Source organism: Squalius cephalus (assembly GCF_949319135.1).
Source record: "Squalius cephalus genome assembly, chromosome: 20".
NCBI classification, from domain to species: domain Eukaryota; kingdom Metazoa; phylum Chordata; class Actinopteri; order Cypriniformes; family Leuciscidae; genus Squalius; species Squalius cephalus.
In genome coordinates, this window is record NC_137141.1 from 18820611 (window position 1) to 18842828 (window position 22218).

At 36.6% G+C, this 22218-nt stretch overlaps 1 protein-coding gene across 5 annotated transcripts; it reads left to right on the forward strand.

The window, feature by feature from the left end:
- Positions 1 to 1017: 1017 nt before the first annotated feature.
- Positions 1018 to 20609, forward strand: plekha1a (pleckstrin homology domain containing, family A (phosphoinositide binding specific) member 1a). Of its 5 annotated transcripts, none has more exons than XM_079854056.1 (13): positions 1018 to 1100; positions 6509 to 6701; positions 6789 to 6845; positions 6932 to 6977; positions 8970 to 9067; positions 10650 to 10772; positions 12132 to 12275; positions 12818 to 12886; positions 13470 to 13534; positions 14764 to 14827; positions 15081 to 15170; positions 16089 to 16159; positions 19248 to 20609. In XM_079854056.1, exons 2-13 carry the CDS (start codon positions 6561 to 6563, stop codon positions 19450 to 19452), a joined length of 1173 nt encoding a protein of 390 aa, XP_079710182.1. In that variant the 5' UTR covers positions 1018 to 1100; positions 6509 to 6560; the 3' UTR covers positions 19453 to 20609. The 5 variants fall into 5 exon arrangements, with proteins under 5 accessions (XP_079710182.1, XP_079710179.1, XP_079710183.1 ...); XM_079854057.1 differs by having other exon boundaries at positions 1027 to 1100; positions 12135 to 12275; XM_079854053.1 differs by lacking the exon at positions 16089 to 16159.
- Positions 20610 to 22218: the final 1609 nt, after the last annotated feature.

Consider the following 22218-nt stretch of genomic DNA (forward strand, 5'->3'; position numbering starts at 1 on the left):
CTGCTAACTGAAAAGAGCCAGTGGATCTACCATGGGCTTTTCTTCATAGATATTCAGGAAATTGGAAGAAGAAAGTAAAGTGATGTCATCAGTGTGATTTTTATTTTAAAATAAGAGATTTTTGTTTAACGGTAACACCAGTGACACAACTCCAGGGGACCACTAATTTCATTATAAATGTAATAATATTTATTCTGCATTTTTTTAATATATATCATTTACATAATATATTTGATAGTTATGTATAAATTATTGTATTTTAAATGGTGTAAAAATCTGTTACTGACCTCAAAATAAAGCATTTCTCCTCTGTGCATGACTGTGGGGACGAGCACTTCTGTGGTGCTTGAAATTCTATATAATTAATAAAAATCAAATATTGCCACATTGATGGCTCAAAAAGGTGTAATTGTTCAAATAACATATTGTTTTATTTTAAAATGTAAAGAAATTGTAACCCTATAGCGTGTTTTTTAAGTGTAATATTTCTGTAAAGGCTAGGGACAGAAAAATGGACATTTTCATAGAATGACCCAGCAGCACTCACATAACTAGATTTAGCTATATCTATATAATTTCAGTGTGGAGGACATTTAAAGTCAGAATTAAACATCAAAAGAAATAAACAATGAGAAGCCATTAAAATAATAAAGTAGCCTAGTAGCTCAAGCAAACAAACAAACAAACAAATATTATCAGTCATTTATTTTATTTATTTTTAATTACCGGGGGCTAATATTCTATTAATGCTAAGTTCCCTTTAAAAATGTCCAGTTTTATTTGAGAGTAACTCCGCTATTTTGACGAAAACTATGCATGGTTACCATGGGAATTTTTCGTAAGATCATTTTGTACTGATGAAAATATTTCAACGTCAGAAACATGACAAAAATATAAAGATTACTATTCAAAAAGAATGAAACGAGAGCGAGAGAGAGAGAGAGAGAGAGAGAGAGCGAGAGCAGACACGTTGGTTTAACCTGACGCAGTGACGTATACAGCCACTTCCGCTCCTGCAGGAAAAACACTCGTGAAGTTTGTGAACGGGGACACGAGCTGGAGATGGGCTGAACCGAATCACTTCAGCGATAATAAACCGAGTGAGTAGTTTGAGAAATAAGCCTTTTTAGCACATCTGTCTCTATATGAGTGTGTTTATGGATATGGGGTTATGTTAAAATGTAAACACGGATCCTGCTGTTGATTAATGGCAGGATTAAATGGAGACAGGGCGAGGTTGGGCTTTTCCGCGCTGTTGCTAACTGACAGACGTGGATTTTACCCTTGTAATACAATTACAATGTTTATCTAAATAAAGATAATATACCAAGAGCATCGTATAGAGTTCATAACTGTGTGTACGCTTCCATCGCCACAATAATAATATCAGATCATAAACGTTAATCTCTTCAATCAAAGACACATTTGGTCTCGTAACGTTGTGTGTTGATGGGTTGATTATCAGTTGTAGTTCTGTCTTATCTGTCTGATTGTGCCTTTTGTGATTTATCTCATTTAAACTGTATGTTTACATTCATTTTAACATTTAAAGATGGCAGTTTATGTAAGAAATGAAGATAATTTTGTTTTGCTTGTATTGTATACAACCTTTATGTAATATATTTGAATAAATTATAGGCTAATGTATGTCAGACATTTCATTGCTGTTTGTGACTACAGTTTCTGTTGAATATTTTACTAAAATCCTTATCCAGTAATCACAAACAACTGGAAATATGGTAAATGAGACCTCAACCACTGTGGCAACATCTTTGATGTTGTACCGAGTTATGGTTTTGTGTTATTCTGTTTTTGACTTGCCCTTACCGCAGGCCAACCAATGGACACCTGACCTAAAATGTGTTGAAAAGTTGCGTAACAGCAGGTCATTGTGTTTGAGGACATCACTTTTTGTTGGTGTGTTTATAAACAGACATGATGAGTGGATCGGTCAGCAAACATTAAATTGACTTTGGTTTACAGACAGTATGGTGAAGAGTGAAGACATCCAACAACATGACTTTCCATGATCATGCTATTTTATAGATAGAGATTATTAGACATGACTTGCAGATGTATTTGTTAGATGCATTCATTTTACATTCATACTGTATAATGTGAGAAGCATTATTTGATTTCAGTGTATTTTTACCACGTTACTCTAGTCATTTGATATATGATATACATCTAATATAATTTGTTTCCATTATATTAATGTTTGGTTAGTTAACCAAATCAGGGATACATACATGTTGGTATGTTTATGCTTATGGTATACTATAATTTAAAAATGTATATTTGTAAAGTGAAATAAAATTATGAATGGAAGCAACTACAATACTAAAATTGAACAAAACTACGAAGAAAAATTATTTTAGCTACCGTGTTAGTTCCTGATTCTTAATTGGTACAGCTATAACCAAAACTTAAAGTATAAAAATGAAAATGAAATGTATCCATACCCAGAAATCTAAGCTGTAATTGAAACTAACCAAAATGAAATTGAAATGTAAAGTCAGTTTTAAAACAGGATTAAAGGGATAGTTCACACATAAATTAAAATTCTGTCATCAATTACTCATCCTCATGTCATTCCAAACCCATAAGATGTCCCGTTCATCTTCGAAACACAAATGAAGAAATATTTAATAAAACCTTGGAGATTTCTGTCCATCCACTGAACGTCCATTCCACCAAAACATTGACACTTCAAAAAGTGCAAAATCCTTTGAGCAATTTAATCAAAGTCATCTCTTTATGTTCTTTTTGAAGTCTCAAAGTTTTGGTGGAATGGACTTTATATGAGGCGTCTTTCAGGTTTCATTAAAATATCTTAATTTGTTGTGTTTCAAATGTAAACAAAAGTTTTTAGGTTAACTACATGAGGGTGAGTAACTGATAACAATTTTCATTTTTGCATGAACTATCTCTTTAAAATAATCCAATTTGAAAATGTAAAACTATAATAACCTTAGTGTGTGTGTGTGTGTGTGTGTGTGTTTATGTGCATGTCTGCATTTGCTGAAACTAGCTCGAGGGCAAGAACTCGGTACAACCTCTCTGACAACTTTATCTGCTTCACAACAAATATTAGGTGTGTGTGCTTGTCTTTTTTGCCTGAATCGCTATGATACGAGACTGAATTGCACGCCAACACACAGTCCGGGTTAAAGTGGTGTTTCATCTACCTAATCTGTGACGTTCGTCTTTGTCAGTGAAACAGCAGATTTGTTTTCTAATCAGAGATTCAAAGAAGGATATGTGCATGCAAACCAACCAACTTAGTGTAGTAAGTTTCTTCCTGTGTGTGTGTGTGTGTGTCTGCTTATGTTAAATTTCATGAACAAATTAAGATCAAAATGTAGTTCTAACCTTGTTACAGACACATCTTAAGATCCAGAGATAAGGAGTTGTGCCTCGTGTGTGTGTGTGTGTGTGTGTGTTTGTTTTAATGTGGTTGGCCTAGTCTAGAACAAAATGAATCCTGTCTAGAACGTGACCAGACCTGTCTTGAAGATTATCTGCCCAATCTAAAATCAGGAGGAAGAGAGCAAGAATGAGGGATCGGAAGCTGCGTTTGCAGACTCTGATGAGCAGCAGATAGAAGCTCTGAATGTGATATCTGTGTGCTTTTGTTCAAACCTAAATGCTGTATAGGTCATGTTTTGCTTTATGACAGTACAGTCCTGCATACTCTAAGACTTAGAAGAACAGGGCTCCTCTAGAACCTATGAGCATTGCAGAACAGAAGGCTGATTCTGTGCTCTGGAACTCAGGGCGGGGCTGAACAGCGCTTCATGCTAATTGGTCAAGTGACTCATGGTCATTGTTGCCTCTGCTGGCCGATGACACAGCAGGCCTTGTCTTCCTTCACAGCCTTTGTCTGTTTATGATTTACAATCATGCCGTTAATGCCCCTGTCCTCAGAGTAGAAGAGGAGAATTGTGGATTTATTCTTGGTTTTGCCACTCCGGCACATTATGTCCCATATTCACGTGTTGACTCAGAATATTTCTGAATGTTATATAATACTGCTTGAGAGTGCATGCTTCAAAAAAATCAAAAAACCTATAGTAGTTATCTACACTACCAGTCAAAAGTCTCTTGTGTTCACTAAGGCTGCATTTATTTGATCAAACACAGTAAAAACAGTAATATTGTGAAATATTATTATTTAAAAAAATCTATTTTAATATATTTTAAAATGTATTTTTTTTCCCTGTGATGGCAAATCTGAATTGTCAGCATCATTACTCCAGTCTTCAGTGTCACATAATCCTTTAGAAATTATTCTAATGATGATTTGGTGCTCAAAGTAGGGATGCACCGATATGAACATTTTGGCCGATACCGATAATTCTTTGTATTTGAAAACCGATATTGCAAGTTTTGAGAGCCTGATTACAAAAACAAGTCACGCCATTAAAAGCCATGTCCTAAGTACACAATTATTTATTATGTCTCATTATAATTTTATGTTGCTTATATGACAGACTTGTTTGCACTTAACTGTATTTTCATTTTTTTGAAGTGATTCTAATCATATTTCAAGCAATTCAAAACCATCATGGCAAACAAAGTGCATCTGAAGTGTCTCAGCTGGAGGAAATAATCATTATTTATCAGCTGTTATATATCGACCAAATTTTCTTATCTGGCCGATAACGATAACATAAAAAATTAACATTATCGGCCGATATATCGTGCATCCCTATGCTCAAGAAACATTTCTTATCATCAATGTTGAAAACAGTTGTGCTGCATAATATTTTTGTGAAAAAACATGATACATTGTTTCTCAGGATTCTTTGATGAACAAAGTTTTTGATTGAAATCTAACATCTTTTGTTAGAATATAAATGTTTTTTTTGATCAGTTTAATGCATCCCTGCTGAATAAAATGTCATACTGACCCAGAACGTGTAAAGTAAAGTTGAATAATTAACTGAGGACAAAACTAATTGTTTTAAATATATAATAATTATAATTACAATAACAATTATATTTTTTTTATTGAATGTACTACTTAGATTAGATTTCTTAGATTTTTTATTGAATGTAGCCTACTTCTTAGACTTAAAATTGTTTAGGTCATTTACCATAGATAGTTTTTTTTCATTGTTTGTTCTTCGACCTAATAAAAAATAGTAACGCTACGATAGTCCACTTTAGACATATAAGTAACTTTGCATGCAACTAAATGCCAGCTACCAGTCAGTAGAGTATTAGTAGACTGTCTGCTTAATATCTGCTAGCATTGTATTTTGATGCCCCAACAGACATTCTATTTACTATAAGTACCTCATAAGTACCTTTGCCAGTACAGGTCAACTTACTCTACTAACCCTTACCCTAACCTAACAATCTTCTAATGTTCTAAGCTGGCCACACACTTGAGGATTTTAAGCCCGATTTTGGGGCCGATTTGCAACCCCCAACGATCTGGGGGTGTGTGGCCCAATTCGAGGCTTCTCGCAACGGACTTTTTGTCCCAAAAAATCCTCAATTGTGTGGTGTCATTACGATTATTTTTCTGCTCCCGATCGTGTCGGAGCCCGAACGATCCCAAATCTTGATTGTGCTGCCTCTGTCGGGATACCCGCGATAGCCAATGAGAGCTAGCAAGCTTCACTAGTCACAAAAAACATGGAACATGCCACGAAAGTGGAGTATTGAGAAAGATCATCCATATTCTTTTTTTTTTCCCTTTGTTTTTATACCTCTAAAACAAAACTCATGCCAGGAGAACCAGCTGACAACGTCGATTGTCCTCCATTTGTTTTTCTTCTCAAGTCCCGTGAGATCTCATCTCACTCTGTAAATGTTACTACAATCGACAGGTGTGTGGTGTCACGGTCCGGACGAATCTTCTGGTGTGTGCATTCGGAGGATTATAATGCTAAAAATCAGTTGAAACTGCACTTTAGTCTGTGGTCTCCCAGTTTTAAAATCGGTTAGGATTTGAAAATCGTCTAATGTGTCCCGAGCCTTAGTTGACATTTAGTTGCAAATTAATGAGAGTTAGTTGACGTAGTTGCAAAGTAAAAAAAAAAAAAAAAAGTTTTGTCAGTTACTAATGCAGAGCAGCGTGGTGATTCAGATCCTGTGCAGAAAACTGAGACATCAGAGAAAGAAAAATAGTTTTCAGCTGAAAGGGCACAAGAAAAGAAAGCGTGAGGGGTCATCAAGGATAGAGGGGGGATTTTTACAACCACAAAACAGAATCAGCTCGTTTACTGTTAGTCTGACTAACCCCTCTCTCTCTCTCTCTCTCTCTCTCTCTCTCTCTCTCTCTCTCTCTCTCTCTCTCTCTCTCTCTCTCTCTCTCTCTCTCTCTCTCTCTCTCTCTCTCTCTCTCTCTCTCTCTCTCTCTCTCTCTCTCTCTCTCTCTCTCTCTCTCTCTCTCTCTCTCTCTCTCTCTCTCTCTCTCTCTCTCTCTCTCTCTCTCTCTTAAATCTTTGTATCCTATCCCATGCTCCTCCCTTTCTATATCTGTCTCTGTCCATAGAAGTTTCTGATATCAGAGAGAAGGGGAATGAGTTGTGTGAAGAGAGGGGGACATGCCTTACGTGGACCGGCAGAACCGCATATGCGGTTTCCTGGATATCGAAGATGTGGAGAACAGTGGCAAGTTCCTGAGACGGTATTTCATCCTGGACACGCAACAGGGGAATCTGGTCTGGTACATGGACAACCCTCAGGTAGCATCTAACTAAAGTGCAAATGCTTTCTGTGTAATGTAGTTCTGATTAGCTATCTGAGTGTGATATTGTTTCTTGGTCTCATAGAATCTGCCTGTAGGTGCCAAACATGTGGGTTCTCTCAGTCTCACCTACATATCCAAAGTAAGCTCCCACCTTTACACATGTTCTGCTATTTCTGCATCATTGCCTTTTGAGAAGTTACTACAAAGCCACCACTCTTGTTTTAGGTCAGTGATGCCACCAAACAGAGGCCAAAGGCTGAGTACTGCTTTGGTAAGACTTTTTCACATCTACACACACTATCAGTTCACAATCATTTTGATACAAAGTTGTCAGATTTCTGATTATGGAATAAATTACCGTCTTTTGTAATGTCACGATGAGTTAGATTTAGTTTAGCTCATTTTTCTGTCTTTTTTGTCTCGGTGTAAAGCCTGATATTTTTTTATTTTTTTATTTTATAAAAAAAAAAACGAAATATTTTTTTGCTTAGAATTTGTGAAAAGCTTTCTGAGAAGGAAAATAATGAAAATTCTGTCATTTAGGCTACTCACTCCCAAGTTGCTCCAAACCTGTATGAATTTTTCTTTTGCTGAACACAAAGATATTTTTAAGAAAAGGAGTAAATTATGACAGAATTTTCATTTGAGTAAACTATCCCTTTAAAGGAATAGCTCAAGCCTCAATTGTTGACTAAAAGGTTTGTGGTTTGAATCCTGGCTGGGCGCTATATAGAAAGCTTATAGGTTTGGTTTTAGGTCATGTTTTTGTTTTAAGCAATGCTTTTGTACTTCTGTGAATGGATTGTAATAGTATGTTGATGCAGTAAAAAGCAAAAAAGTATTTCCATTATTTCTTTTTCAAGTACATTTTGAGATTATTTGACTCGTTCTTACAGCTTAAACACACACACTCTTGTGTTGCTTTGCATGTACAGTTACTGCACTGCACTGCACATGGTAACCTTCTGCACAACATGAGTGGAAACAGGAAACGGTGGTCTGGTCACTTGATAGATGAGTGTTAGTGAGTTGGTGTGCGTGCTTTTTGCAGGATGCTTCTGTAGAAATCTGAACTTCATTTTGAAGTGTTTTTGAAATCCTGTTCATGTTTTTTTTTTTATCTTCAAAAATAACAACCAGTGCTTCTTGGTAAACTTTTTTCATTGCTTTTCATGCTTTTATCCAGATATAGGTTAAAGAATAGTTCACACATTATTTACCATTTAGGAGTTATTTATTTACCCTCTTGTTAAAACCCATATAACTATATTTCTTCAATGGCATGAAAAATGAGATAAAGAAAACAAAAAGTAAAAACTTGCCACTCTGGGGCTGTCAAAGCTCCAAAATGACAAAAATGCCTCATCAGTGAATGTAATTTATTTTGGGTCAGACAACATCCTGAACACAAAACCAGTCTGATCTGGTTTTCAGGTTCAATTCGGTTATCCATTGGAAACATTTAACAACTGGAGGTAAAGATTATTAGTGAACAATGACTTATATTTTGTTTTGAGTCGCAAAACACAAACACACACACACAAAGTAATAATTTTCAAATTCTCATTGATAGGAAAATATATATAATACTATTTTATTCATATTTTAAATATAGTTTTAAAAATGTTAACCCCAAGGTGTTCAGTCCGGTTCTTGGAGGGCCACTGTCCTGCAGAGTTTAGCTCCTATCCTAATTAAACACAACTAGGCATACTAGAAAGTTCCAGGCAGGTGTGTTAAGGCAAGTTTGAGCTAAACTCTGTAGGACAGTGGCCCTCCAGGACCCAGACCTCTTGGACACCCCTGGTTTAACCATACGAGGATACAATGCAGCTTAGATGAGTGAGAACTATTGGTGGAAGGCAGACCATTTCAGTACAGCTGCACATAATGAACATTGCACATGCACAATGGAGTTTATTGTGATGCAGTGATTTCTAGCATTCATCTTTTCATTCCAGATAACAGCCACTGAATTAACCGACATTGCGGGAAAAATTGAGTCAAGCTCCATTTTGCTGTAGCTTTTTAGTCTGAAATTGATTTTGCACTGCCTTATTGACTTTGTGAGCTGAGTATGGTAATCCATAAAGTCTACTAGGCTCAAATCAAGGCTATCTGTGTGCTTTTGGGATTAATGGGCATTTTTAAAATACACTGACACGTTCCTTCTGATACACTGATAGTTCTCAGAATTACTCAGCAAAATTGCCATTGAATTATGGGAAATGGGGTTAAGCTCCTTCTCTCTGTCTGTGTGCAGTCATCAATGCAGGAATGAGGAAATACTTTCTGCAGGCTAATGATCAGCAGGATCTTGTGGAATGGGTCAACGCGCTCAACAATGCAACCAAAATCACAGTGAGTACACATGCAAAAATGCAAGTGTCAATGTGCTGTATGCAGGCATCCATATCCATTGAACCCCCATACACAATTTTACCATTGTAACTCCCCCAAATTTCATGGATCTGTATGTTTTACTTCTCAGGGGTTTTTATTTTTGTGTGTGTGTGTGTAATTCCCATCTTTCTCAAAGGTGTTTCTCATTAGTGCGACACAATAGTATATTGTAACCAGTCACAGCTTGTTTTAGGTAAAACAAAATAAATGTATGATTATAATATATTTATAAATATATTTATCTGAATTGTTAATCATCATGATTGCAGTATCAAAAGGAATATTCAAATTATGATTTTTGATATAATTTTGCTGCCCTAATTCTAATGAATTTAATAGCAGATTTTTTTGATATTGCAGTATAAATGTACTGTAATATAACAGTACATTTAATTATATCAGAATAAATAAACAGTACAAAAAATCCGACCATGATGTTTGAATACTTATTGATACTAAATTTTAAATACAATATTAGGCTTTTTTTTTTCTTTATGCAAAATGTAATTTTCTCCTGTTGATTTTGGGGTGAAAAAGTTTAAGGTTGGTAAGATTTTTTAAAATGTTTTTAAAAGAAGTTTCTCATTGCTCACCAAGACATCCTTTTTTTAGGATCCTGGATTGTTTGCATTAGTTATCTAGCTATTAAACAAGCTCACATGCTAATCTAATATCCCAGACTACTGCATACAGGAACAGTTAAAGAAACAATGAAAGCATTCAATGAGTTCATTCAGTCAGTGTCAGTGGTTCTGTCAACACTACAGATTAGTTCACTGGAAGATAAATTATTGTTAGTGTTCTCTGCAAGTTTAACTATTGAAAGTAACCCAAATTACAAAGTACAAGCAGTTTACAAGCAAATAACCATTAGCAAATACACGCGCACACAAAAAAAGCAAGTTTCCTTATTGGAGTCGCAGTCTTCGTCCCCTCTCTGAGTACATGTGCAGTCAAGCACATACAAACATACGCACGGGAAGTTGAAAGTTTCTCAAAAAAATCCCTGTCCTGTTTAAGCCGTGTGTTCCTCTTCCTGATGGCTTTTTCCTTGTGCGAGTCACTTGGCTGACTAATGGGAAGTTGTATTGTTTGAACGACCTTCACCTCTGAGTCATCGGCGATTTAGAATGCCTTCACACACATCACATCACATGCACATGTACAAACACACACACACGTACCCTAGAATGTCTCTGTCTCTCTTCTACTCTTTTTCACTCTCCCTGTATCACTAATATATCACACTTCCACATGCAATGGCAGGAAGTGCTCTGTCTATAGGCCAGACACTCTTGGAGCGTGGGCTGATGGATTTGAAGGGCTACACAATAAGCCGTTGTTGAGTTATCCTGTGAGTCTCACAATCGATGATTAATTCATCTGTGCCTCATTCACTTTTTTTTCCCCTCTGTCTTTTCATTACGTTGCATTTTCAATGTTTTGCTGCTGCCCCAATTTTGTCTCTGAAAACCCCCTCTCAGTCTTTCCTGGTCATTACTTTCTCTTTTTTTTTTGTCTCTCCCTTTCTCTCTCACAGGTTCCTAAGTCCTCTGATACCGTTCACTCTGAGAGTCAGAGGTTGGCTTCAAATGGCAACAAGAAACAGGTCCCATACAAGACCGAGATCATTGCAGGAGTGGCTGTCGTCACACAGACACAGGTATTAGGTGCTACAAATGTTTTCTTCACGCTGCGCATCAACAGAAAACCACACTCTAAACGATTTTAGATTCAAGAAACCATATCATTACTGATAAAATTGAAAAATGAATATTGTAAATCCAGAACTAGTATCCACAAAGCTGACGCGTTTAACTGTTGAAGCTTATCCTCATTGTGTGCACAAAATAGACGCGGAACACAGTCAAAACGTGCCATCGGAAAATCACTAATTAGATGTTTTGGTCACTGATTTCGTCCCGAAATTCGGTACCCGAAATTTCAGTACATCCCTTAAATATGGAATAACTGTGTTATATCATTTTAATACAGTATCTGCAACTGATATGCTAATAGTTAATGTTTTATATATATATATATATATATATATATATATATATATATATATATATATATATATATATATATATATATATATTTATTTATATATATATATATATATATATATATATATATATATATATATATATATATATATATATATATATATATATATATATATATAGCCTCCCAATATTTCTCAATTAAGCAATGTTGTATTAAAGGGATAGTTCACTTTGAAATTACATTTTGGTATGTTTTAGCTTTCCTCAAGGGCATCCAAGATGTAGGTGTCTTTGTTTCCGCAGTAGTTTCAATTTTGATATTTTTAGGTCAAACCGTTCTTGTCTGTCAGTCATATAATGCAGGTCTATGGTCACCACCTCAAAGAGCATGCACAGAGAAGTCCAAATTAAACAATTCCCCATCGTAAGTACACATTGATGGCCTAAGACACGAAACGAGCGGTTTGTGTGAGAAAACGAACAGTATTTATTTAGTTTTTTTACCTCTTGTACACATCTGAGGGCGCGCGCGCTTCCTGGTGTGTGACATGTGCAAGCGTTCAGGCTTAGTCTGCGCAAGCGCCGGAAAAGCGCCGGAAGCACGTGCGCCCTCAGATCACTTGGACGTGGTTGTGAACAAGAGGTAAAAACGATATAAATACTGTTCGTTTTCTCACACAAACCGCTCGTTTCGGGTCTTAGGCCATCAATGTGTACTTACGATGGGGAATTGTTTAATTTGAACTTCTCTGTGCATGCTCTTTGAGGTGGTGACCATAGACCTGCATTATATGACTGACAGACAAGAACGGTTTGACCTAAAAATATCAAAATTGAAACTACTGCGGAAACAAAGACACCTACATCTTAGATGCCCTTGAGGTAAGCTAAAACATACCAAAATTTAATTTCAAAGTGAACTATCCCTTTAAGAACATATTAAACATTGTCTAGTTTTTAATTTGCAGAGCTCTTTTTTTTCCTGCATGTTCATGTATGTCTGATTTATTTAGCAGGATGGAGAGGTGGCACACAGTGTTGGAGGAGAGAAGGTGGGCTTGAGGAAGGCTCAGAACAATCCGCCATATTTGCACACTAGAGCAGGGCTGGATCAGACCGTTATTAAAGCAGGATACTGCGTCAAACAAGGGGCGCTGGTGAGTCTGAGAGGCTGTTTTTAGCGTGGGTCTTTTGTAACCCTGGTCAGGGTTCCCACGGGTCCTTGAAATCCTTGAAAGTTTGTGAATCTGAAAAAAAGATTTCAAGGCCCTGGAAAGTTTTTGAAAATAAACATACATAGATGCAGGTCCTTGAAAGTGTTTGAATTTATTTTGTGCAAGAAGTTTAGGTTAGTTACGCGCATTTACGCGTTACGTTAAGCGTTTCCTGCGTGAGGTACTTTGTGTTGTACGTTGCCATGACGCGCAAAACTGTAACAATGTATCTTACAAGGTAACACGATGTAACCTTGCTCTCACTTGAAATGTGTCCCCACATTAAGTCCATTAAAATTTTGAGGGAATTGGACTGGAAAGTCCTTGAAAGGTCCTTGAATTTGAAGTTGACCAATGTGTAGGAACCCTGCCTGGATGTGCGTACAAAAATATTATATTTAAAATCTAAATTGTAAAAATGTATGAAGCTTTGTGTGACTACTGGAGATAATTAATTACATGTTACCGTTTTCCTCTTATATCAGATGAAGAACTGGAAACGGAGATATTTTGTTCTGGAGCAGAACTCGATGAGTTACTTCAAGTCTGATCTGGTATGTTGTATGTTAATTTGCCACTTATGCAGGAGTGATTTGTATTAAATGCACACATCATCCCTGGTCAGTGGAGAATTCTGAAACAAAGATTAAGGTGCCCAATAAATCATGTTGAAAATGTAGGTTGAATGGTTGCATTCACTGAATTGTCTGGATTGTACAAGCAGATTTATTTATTGGAGGAAAATATGGCTTTTTTAATGCCAGATGACCTTAGACTGATATTTTTTAGAAGAAAGAATATGAATTGAAAGGTTAATCTCTTGAATGAAAGGTTTTCTTTTTTTAAATCCGGACAAAAGATAAAGCAAATACCAGCGGTCTGTCTCAACATGAACGGCACTATACCTGTGAAATTCCAGGCGGCTGCCAGTTGTGTGTGATTCTGTTGCATATGTACATGTGTGTCTGCTTGTTAGAGAGTGAAACATTATGTAAATCACTGCTCTTAAAAAGCATTTAAGATTCCTGTCCAGTCCAGGCCTGAATAAGATCCAAAGTGGACCGCACTCCATACCAGAAGATCTGGCTCTATGAGACTACCAACTAATCTCTCTCTCTCCTTTCACTTCACTTTCAGGAGAAGGAGCCTTTGAAGATTATTCTTCTGAAGGAAGTCCATAAGGTGCAGGAGTGCAAACACGGGTACAACAAACAGAATGTCTACTAATCATATGCTTTGAATTCTTGACTGAAAATTCCTATAAATAAGAATCATTCTATACTTTTTTTTTCAATAAGAAATGATTACATTGTGCATTCACAATAGCGTTCAAAAGTTTGGGGTTGGTAAGTTTTTAAAAGAAATTTCTTATGCTCACCAAGGCTGGTTTATTTGTTCAAAAATACAGTTAAAACAGTGATATTGTGAAATATGATTACAATTCATAATAACTGTTTTATTTTTTTATATATTTTAAAATGTAATTTATTCATGTGATTGCAAAGCTGAATTTTCAGCATTATTACTCCAATCTTCAGTGTCACATGACCCTTCGCTGCTCAAAAAAACATTTCTTGGTAGCATCAATGTTGAAAACTTTTGTTACTTAATTTTTTTTTTTTATGGAAACTGTGATGCATTTTTCTCAGGATTCTGTTATTAATGATAAATTTGAAGGAACAGCATTTATAGCCAGCAGCCATATCACCCTGTAGCCCAAGACTGGTTGCCCACTGAAGCTAAGCAGGGTTGAGCTTGGTTAGTACCTGTATGGGAGACCTCCTGGGAAAACTAGGTTGCTGCTGGTTAGTGAGGCCAGCAGGGGGTGCTCACCCTGTGGTCTGTGTGTGTCCTAACGCCCCAGTATAGTGACGGGGACACTATACTGTCAAAGAGGATCGTCCTTCGGATGAGATGTTAAACCGAGGTCCTGACTCTCTGTGATCATTAAAAATCCCAGGATGTCCTTCGGAAAAAGAGTAGGGGTGTAACCCCGGCATCCTGGCCAAATTTGCCCCTTGGCCTCTGTCCATCATGGCCTCCTAATCATCCCCATATACTGATTGGCTTCATCACTCTGTCTCCTCTCCACCAGTAAGCTGGTGTGTGGAGGGCGTTCTGGCAGGTGGATGCTGCACACTGGTGGTGGTTGAGGAGATTCCCCCTTCCATGTAAAGCTCTTTGAGTGCCGAGAAAAGCACTATATAAATATAACGTATTATTATTATTTGAAATAGAAATTTGTGTAAAATTATAAATGTCTTTTCTGTTACCTTTGACCTTTTTGAATAAAAGTATTATTTTGTTTTTAAAAAAAAAAATCATATTGACCCCAAACTTTTGAACGGTTACGTATATTTAGATTTGCAGTGGTGCATTTATAGTTATTGATTTAAATTACAAGTTATTCTCTTCCCGGTTTCACTTTCAGTGAAATAATGATGCGAGACAACCTCTTTGAAGTCGTTACAACCTCCAGAACATTCTATATCCAGGTGAGAGGTCCTGTCATGCATCAACATGCGCTTCTAATGTGGCCCCACAGTCCAAAAATCAAACTATTGAAAATAGTGGTTGAAAATATTAGTGTATTATAAGTGAGTTCTTAGGCTACACTGTATCTCATATCCATCTAGACATCCGTAGGCTCAGTTCGTGTGCATTTATTACCTTTGTAGCATTTTATCTCTTTATGTTTCTCTTAGAATATGTAAAAACTTTCCATTTCTTTCAACCATTCTGTTCCAGGCTGATAGTCCAGAGGAGATGCACAGCTGGATCAAGGCTATTTCAGGAGCCATTGTGGCTCAGAGGGGCCCAGGCCGGTCCGCAGCTTCTGTATGTACGCACACGCACACATGCATTCAAAAGCATAGTCACTCCTCTGAGCAAAACAGTGGAGCATGAATTCTCAGCCTCAGGAAACACCTCAGGAGTTTATCTGCTCACATATATCCAATCATGTGCCTTTCTCTCTCTCTCAAAAAAGAGGAGTGAACAATAATATGACTGCAGTGGTTTGGGTTTAAGATTGGTAATAGTTTAGAAGCGTTAAAGCACTCTGGAATCAGAGTGCACTCATTTAAATGTGGGCAGCAGTCTGTTCGTTTCATACTCTTTCTCCCACTCCCAATGAACCTAGTGACCCCAAAAAGTATTTGGACACTTTAGTTGCACTTAATGTATGGACGTCATTGCATTTGACGACAAATATCAAGTTAAGTAGCGTTTATTTAAGATGGAAGAAGTCTAGATTTAAGGGAAGTAGTGACAGACCTTTTCTTTGTGAGTAAAACAGATTATCGAAGAAGAAAGTAGAGCAGGGGCTTAGTTCTATTCATTGGTTGTTGATTAGATGTGAATTCGAGTTTGCAGTCGATTGTAAGATAGAAGCGGGTTTAAGCGGACTGAATGATTGAAGAAGTCTATGCACATCACCATTTCACTGAAAGATGGAGTTATGACAGTTTGATTAACATTTACATGAATTAATGATTTACAATAAGATCAATTATATGTATTTTTCATGCCGACTTTAAAATAATAAAACAATATATTGTAAGACAATGTATGTTAGTGGATTTTTAAAAAAAAAAATTTTTACTGAAGCTGTTTGGTTTGATATTTTGTTATATATATATATATATATATATAAATGAAATGACATTCATATATTAAGTGTCCAAATACTTTTCGGGGCTCCTGTATCACTCTCTCCCTTTCTTCCTCTAATGTAGCTTTGCACTGTTGTTTCAGATGCGTCAGGCCAGAAGGCATTCAAGCCCCTGTATTCAGAGATATACACCACGTGTCACTCAAGGCAGCACGTATGTGATCTCCGCCCCCTTTGACCCGCCCATTGTTTCCTCTTCCTCGCTTCGCTTTAGAGTCGCTAACGCAAATGCGCACACAAACGTACTTACCTAGCTTGATCTTTTCCATTTCGCTTTTCCAGAATAACTTCACACACAAATGCACACCTAACAGTTCAGATTCAAATGCAGAATATAAACGTAATCAACTGTTCATTAACGAGATGCATTCAGTTTTCCGCTGACCTGATGTTTTCCCGCTAATTCTCTCATCTATTTCTTCTCAACACTGTGGCTCCCTCATTTAAACTAACGGGTAATATTGATGCACTTCTCCATTTCTAATGCTTCTGCCTCTCTGCCAGCCCACTGCAGTCTCCTGCTACACACCCAAAAACGCATGTTTCACATGTTTCGATTGCTCATTTGTATTTAATTATTCTTTATTGTTGTGTGTAGCATGGTTCATACATTTTTTTGACAAAGTCTTTTTGTTTTACCATCCTAAATGACGCAAACTAGTCATTTCTGATTTAAAATAAACACAAAAAAATTGCCCATAGTCAGCCCATTTTGCTTGTCTTGAAAAAGGATATTTATTGATATGGAAGTTTAGATTAGAACTTTATCTTACCCTTTGGAGATTGATTGTATGAAAATAAAAGATTTTGATTATGTAATAAAGCAATGTTATTTTTCCATCATGTTAATTGCTTTGTTTACACATTTTCAAACCGTGTGTGCGTACGTACGTACGTACATATGTACTTGGATAGTTGTCTTTGTGAGGACCAGTTTGAGTTTTAGACCATTGGAGTGAGGACCTTTTGGCCGGTCCTCCCTTTCTGACACCCCTTTAACAGACTGTTAGAGGGTTAAAGGGTTAGTTCACCCAAAAATGAAAATTATGTCATTAATGACTCACCCTCATGTCGTTCCAAGCCCGTAAGACCTCCGTTCATCTTTGGAACACAGTTTAAGATATTTTAGATTTAGTCCAAGAGCTTTCTGTCCCTCCATTGAAAATGTATGTACGGTATACTGTCCATGTCCAGAAAAGGTAATACAGACATCATCAAAGTAGTCCAAGTGTCTACAGTGGCTCAATCTTAAGTTTATAAAGCGACGAGAATACTTTTTGTGCGCAAAAAACAACAAAAATAACGACTTTATTCCACTATTCATTTCCTTCTCTCTGGGCCTCCAGTTTTTTCACGTAGTATAACTGCGTAGCGCTTCTGGGTTGTACGTCACACGCATCACACACATGACCAGTGTCGGCCAATAGTGAGCCTACGTGTGACGTACAACCCAGATGCGCTACGCAGTTATACTACATGAAAAAACTCGAGGCCCAGAGAGAAGGAAATGAATAGTGGAATAAAGTCGTTATTTTTGTTGTTTTTTGCGCACAAAAAGTATTCTCGTCGCTTTATAAACTTAAGATTGAGCCACTGTAGACACTTGGACTACTTTGATGATGTCTGTATTACCTTTTCTGGACATGGACAGTATACCGTACATACATTTTCAATGGAGGGACAGAAAGCTCTCGGACTAAATCTAAAATATCTTAAACTGTGTTCCGAAGATGAACGGAGGTCTTACGGGCTTGGAACGACATGAGGGTGAGTCATTAATGACATAATTTTCATTTTTGGGTGAACTAACCCTTTAAGACTTGGTAGCCATACAAACATGTTTGTGTCAGTTCTTATGATGAGGTTACACATGCTTTAATGTTTGAGAGTTGCATTGTTGTGCCTGTGTTTTAAACGTTATCCACATTTCCCAGTACTGACTTGCAGTAAGGTTTTTGTTTTGTGAGGTGAACCCTCGAGTCTTCGACATCAGGTTCTCAATCACTGCTGTAATTAGATTAGACATGTCTGTGCTTTCTCGCATGATTGTTATGTAAAATGTTGTGGACATTCTGGAGCAGTGATTTAAAATGCTTTTTTTTCTTTTTTCTCGGTTTTATTGCAGCTCTCAAACTAACAATAATATATTTTTATATTTGTGTAAATTTGTAACTAAACACAGAATGCAGTTCTAACTGTCACAATATTTGTCGTCTCTCCCTTACATTCATTCTGTCGTTCAGTATTCTCTCTCCACTCTTTTCTTTCATTATATTGCTCTTTGTCTCCCATCTTCTACCTAGGGCTGGGCGATGTAGCTTAATAATAATGCTTCAGTATTTTTCAGGCTTTAACTTGATTTACCGGTAATAATATGCATCTTTATTTTTCTATTTCCTCTTGAATAGTTTAAGGGTCGTTTTTATTTTTTTTAAATGATTGTTTATTTAAAATCAGAGCAATGATATTCCTGTGATGGCAAAGCTGAATTGTACACAATTACTTCAGCGTCACATGATCCTTACTGAAAACCTTCCTGACACCAAACCTTACTTTTGACCAGAAGTACAAGTTTACTACAACATTATATGTAAAATACCATATTCTTGAATTTTTTTTATGATAAATCTTTGATTCATGTTTTTTTAATTGATTCATTTATGAACCAGTTGAACTGATTCATGGAAATAAATAAGACAAGCAATTCAAATGTTTTTTGTTACTGCAGATTCAATTTAGAGATGCTATTAATGCATCTTTGATCATATTCACATACTCAAGAATTATGACAATGGCATGTGTCAAAATTTGTCTTGATGATACTGTCTTTCAGAAACTTATCAGACCAATGAAAAGCATTTCCTCAGGGTTTATTTTTATTTTTATTGTCAGCTAAATATAAAATGAATATTTGATGTATCGTCCAGGCCTGCTTCTACCTCTCTCTCTCCTTCTCACGTTCTCTCTCATGTTGTGTTTTCCAGTGAGGGGAATAGCTGGGCTCTCTGAGTACTAACACTTCTGATCTGGTGCTCTGCTGGCTCTGGTTTCTGGTACTTCTCATCTTCTACTGCTAAGCTCATCCAAAAAACCTGTTTCTCGGATGTTCTTACTCACAGCTGAGACTGCTCTCAATCTTTACCGCACTGCATCAGTCTTAACGCTTTCCTGAAAAAAACGCTTTATTCAGACCAGAACTTTAAACATCGTTAAACTTTCTCTCCGTCTTTCTTCCCATTTAGGAGCACATTGTTGGCAGCTCCTGTTTCTACCGCCAGCTCACGAGTCACGCCGTCCCCTGGACGCCCAGCCCTGCCGTGTCAGCCTACCCAGAATGCCGTGGTCCCACGAGGTCTGGCTTGGGACAGCGAGCACTTCATGAGCCTGCTGCCCCTGCCCCGCCCACATGCCCGCCTGTCACTGCAAGAGACCCGCCTCTCCAAGTGACTCACGAATCGCCTTGGCGGCGGCGCAGCAGCTTTGGAATGTGCGACGCTCCTTTGCCCCAACTTGATCTGGAGAGTGCAGATCTTCCTGTTAGTGAAGTCTGACTGTTTTACATTAAACTTTTACCTCTGACCCAGAAATATTAAGATGGGTATGCAGAGTTTAGGGGATGGAAGGATCTTTGGAGGAAAGATAACCTGGGCGTTCGGATCCAAACTGATTCGACCCGACCTGTCAACCAAATTTTGAACTTTAAAAGAGCTTCAGTCATGTTCATCTAGATCAGAAACTCTACTATGATTCCAAAGAATCTCCTAACCTTGTAACCTTTAAGCTTTTACCGAAAAGTGCAGAAAGAAACTCATGGAATATGGATTCAGTGTTACCTAAACTCAAGTGGTTTCTGGGACTGTGTTGGAGGATGCAAAGGTTCGCACTAACTCACGGACTGGAGTTGGAAAGGCTGTTGGAGTGCTTGTGAGAAGAAGTGATTCCTTTTCTAATATCCAAAAATCCCCCTACACTGAGCATTATAGAACATACTTCATTTGTGTTTCTTTCTGTGCAGTTTCCTATTTTTAAACCTTTTCTATGTGCTGTTAATGTGACTAATTGATCCTGTGGACTAAGCTGGGGGTTATTTTGACTGACAGTTAATTTTCATCTTTTATCCGCATGTATACATATGGGTGAAATCTTGTTGCTGTAATACTGTTTTTTTGTCTATTGCTCCACTAAATGACTGATCAAATCCACAGCTTAATCACTCAATGGTTTGGATACAGTAAAATTGAGCAGACTGTTGCTGTATAATCTGCCTACATCCCTGTAATTTTCTGGCATTCTGGGTATTACTGTATATGTCTGACCAGATAAGTGAGAGTTTGTTGAATTGTTCCTTTTTTCTTTTTTTTTTTTTTAGCTGTTGGGATTTGTGAATGACTACTATGAAATGCATTTCAGTGTGTTTGTTTTTGCACGGATTCATTTTTGCCCTATGTCTAAAAAAGCGCCTGCATCTTTTTCTTTTAAAGGTCCGGCAGTTTTAACCCTCAGTTGTTTTATTTTTTTGGTGTCATTTTGTGCTGTAACCATTTTAATCTTGTTTGTTTATATTATTTATTATAAGAAAAGGCAATAAACCAAGTCTGAATTTATGCTGTTGATTGAATATCACATTTTGGCTTTCCCATACAAGCTAGAAAATTATTTGGGATATATGAAATGTTTTGGGATTGTTTTTTTTTTGCTGGACCATCAGTTACCATCAGAAAGCAGAGGCTTTATTGCCCTCTGTTGGACATTTAAAGTTACTGTCGAACTGCTAAATAGTTGTTTTGCTCATTGTGGCTCTGAAAACACCTGCTAAACTGATATAAATATCTGAACACATGACTCACTAATTGTAATACTATTCAAACACATTAGGTAATTCACCCAATATGTAAAAACAGTTAATCTTGGCTCTATAATATGTCCAGTTGTCAAAATACATCCATGGTTTTGCATACTCTCTGTTTTGTCTCATGTAAATTTTCACTGACCTCACTGAGACTGTCATATTAAGGATGTGATGTCTCCAACTATTAGATCATGACATCAGCTGGGATAATACTGGCGAGCATTTTGTCACAATTTCACAAGACCTTTGGGACAGGGAGTTTTTAAAGTAGAGCAGCAGTCCAAATAGTGAACACAAAAATTACAATTCTGTCATTATTTACACATGTCGTTCCAAACCGTCTCCTGTAATCTTCTCTGAAACTTTCTTCAGTAAACTATCACTTTAAGTCATAATCATTGGCCTGAATTTGTCATGTAAATGTAAATTGACAAATGAGAAGGTGTGTTGAGTTATGGAAAGTCTTTTTTTTATGACATCATGCTTTATGCTCTTTAATTCTTTGTATTATTTTTGCAGGAACAAAACTGCGTCTGAAAACCAGAAACCAAGCTACAGTTATTGAGCGTGAAATTTCAGAAAAATTTACAGATTTGATGCTGTTTGTTGTCACTGGCAGGTTGCATGGAATATCAAAAGCTCTTTTGGTTGTTCCAGTGTTGTTATTGTTATCTAAAACTATTATATTTTGAAATAATTTAGTTAAAAAAATAAATATAAATATTAGATAAACTTACAATAAACCTTCAAATTAGAACAATTGCCTGACCGAAAAATAAGTTTGAGTTGAAGTAGTAAAATTACTAAAACTGAAATGAAACTAAATAGAAGTATAAAAAAGCTATGATAAAAATTATAAAAGCACCAAATTACTAAAACGGAAAATAAAAATTTGGAAAATAAAAAGCTAATTCAAAATATTAATAAAGAGTATAAAAATAATAGAAGAATAACACTGGATGGTTTAAGCACTTTATGTTGTAATTATTTTAGAGGCTCATGCATAACAGTTACTATAAAACTACTGTTAAGTGAATCAACAGATGTTTCAAGTTTCTTCTAGTTAGTTCAAGCTAGTATAGCGCTGACCTAACATTTTGTTTTTGTCATTGAAATTGAAAGGATAACTAAACCATTAGTCAGACCTGTCAAACTTAAAAGGTTTTGTTAATGAAGATACCATAAAATCACCCACTTTGAGTTTCTCAGTTCCATTTAACCACAATAACAACCCAGCCCTAGTCCTCAGGCCTCACCCCTCATAAAAACGCTAGCACTAAAACAGTCCAACAGTCTGGTCAGTCAAATAATTTAGAGTCAGTATTTAGTCTAATTATTTTTATTTTTTTAATTAATTTTTTTGC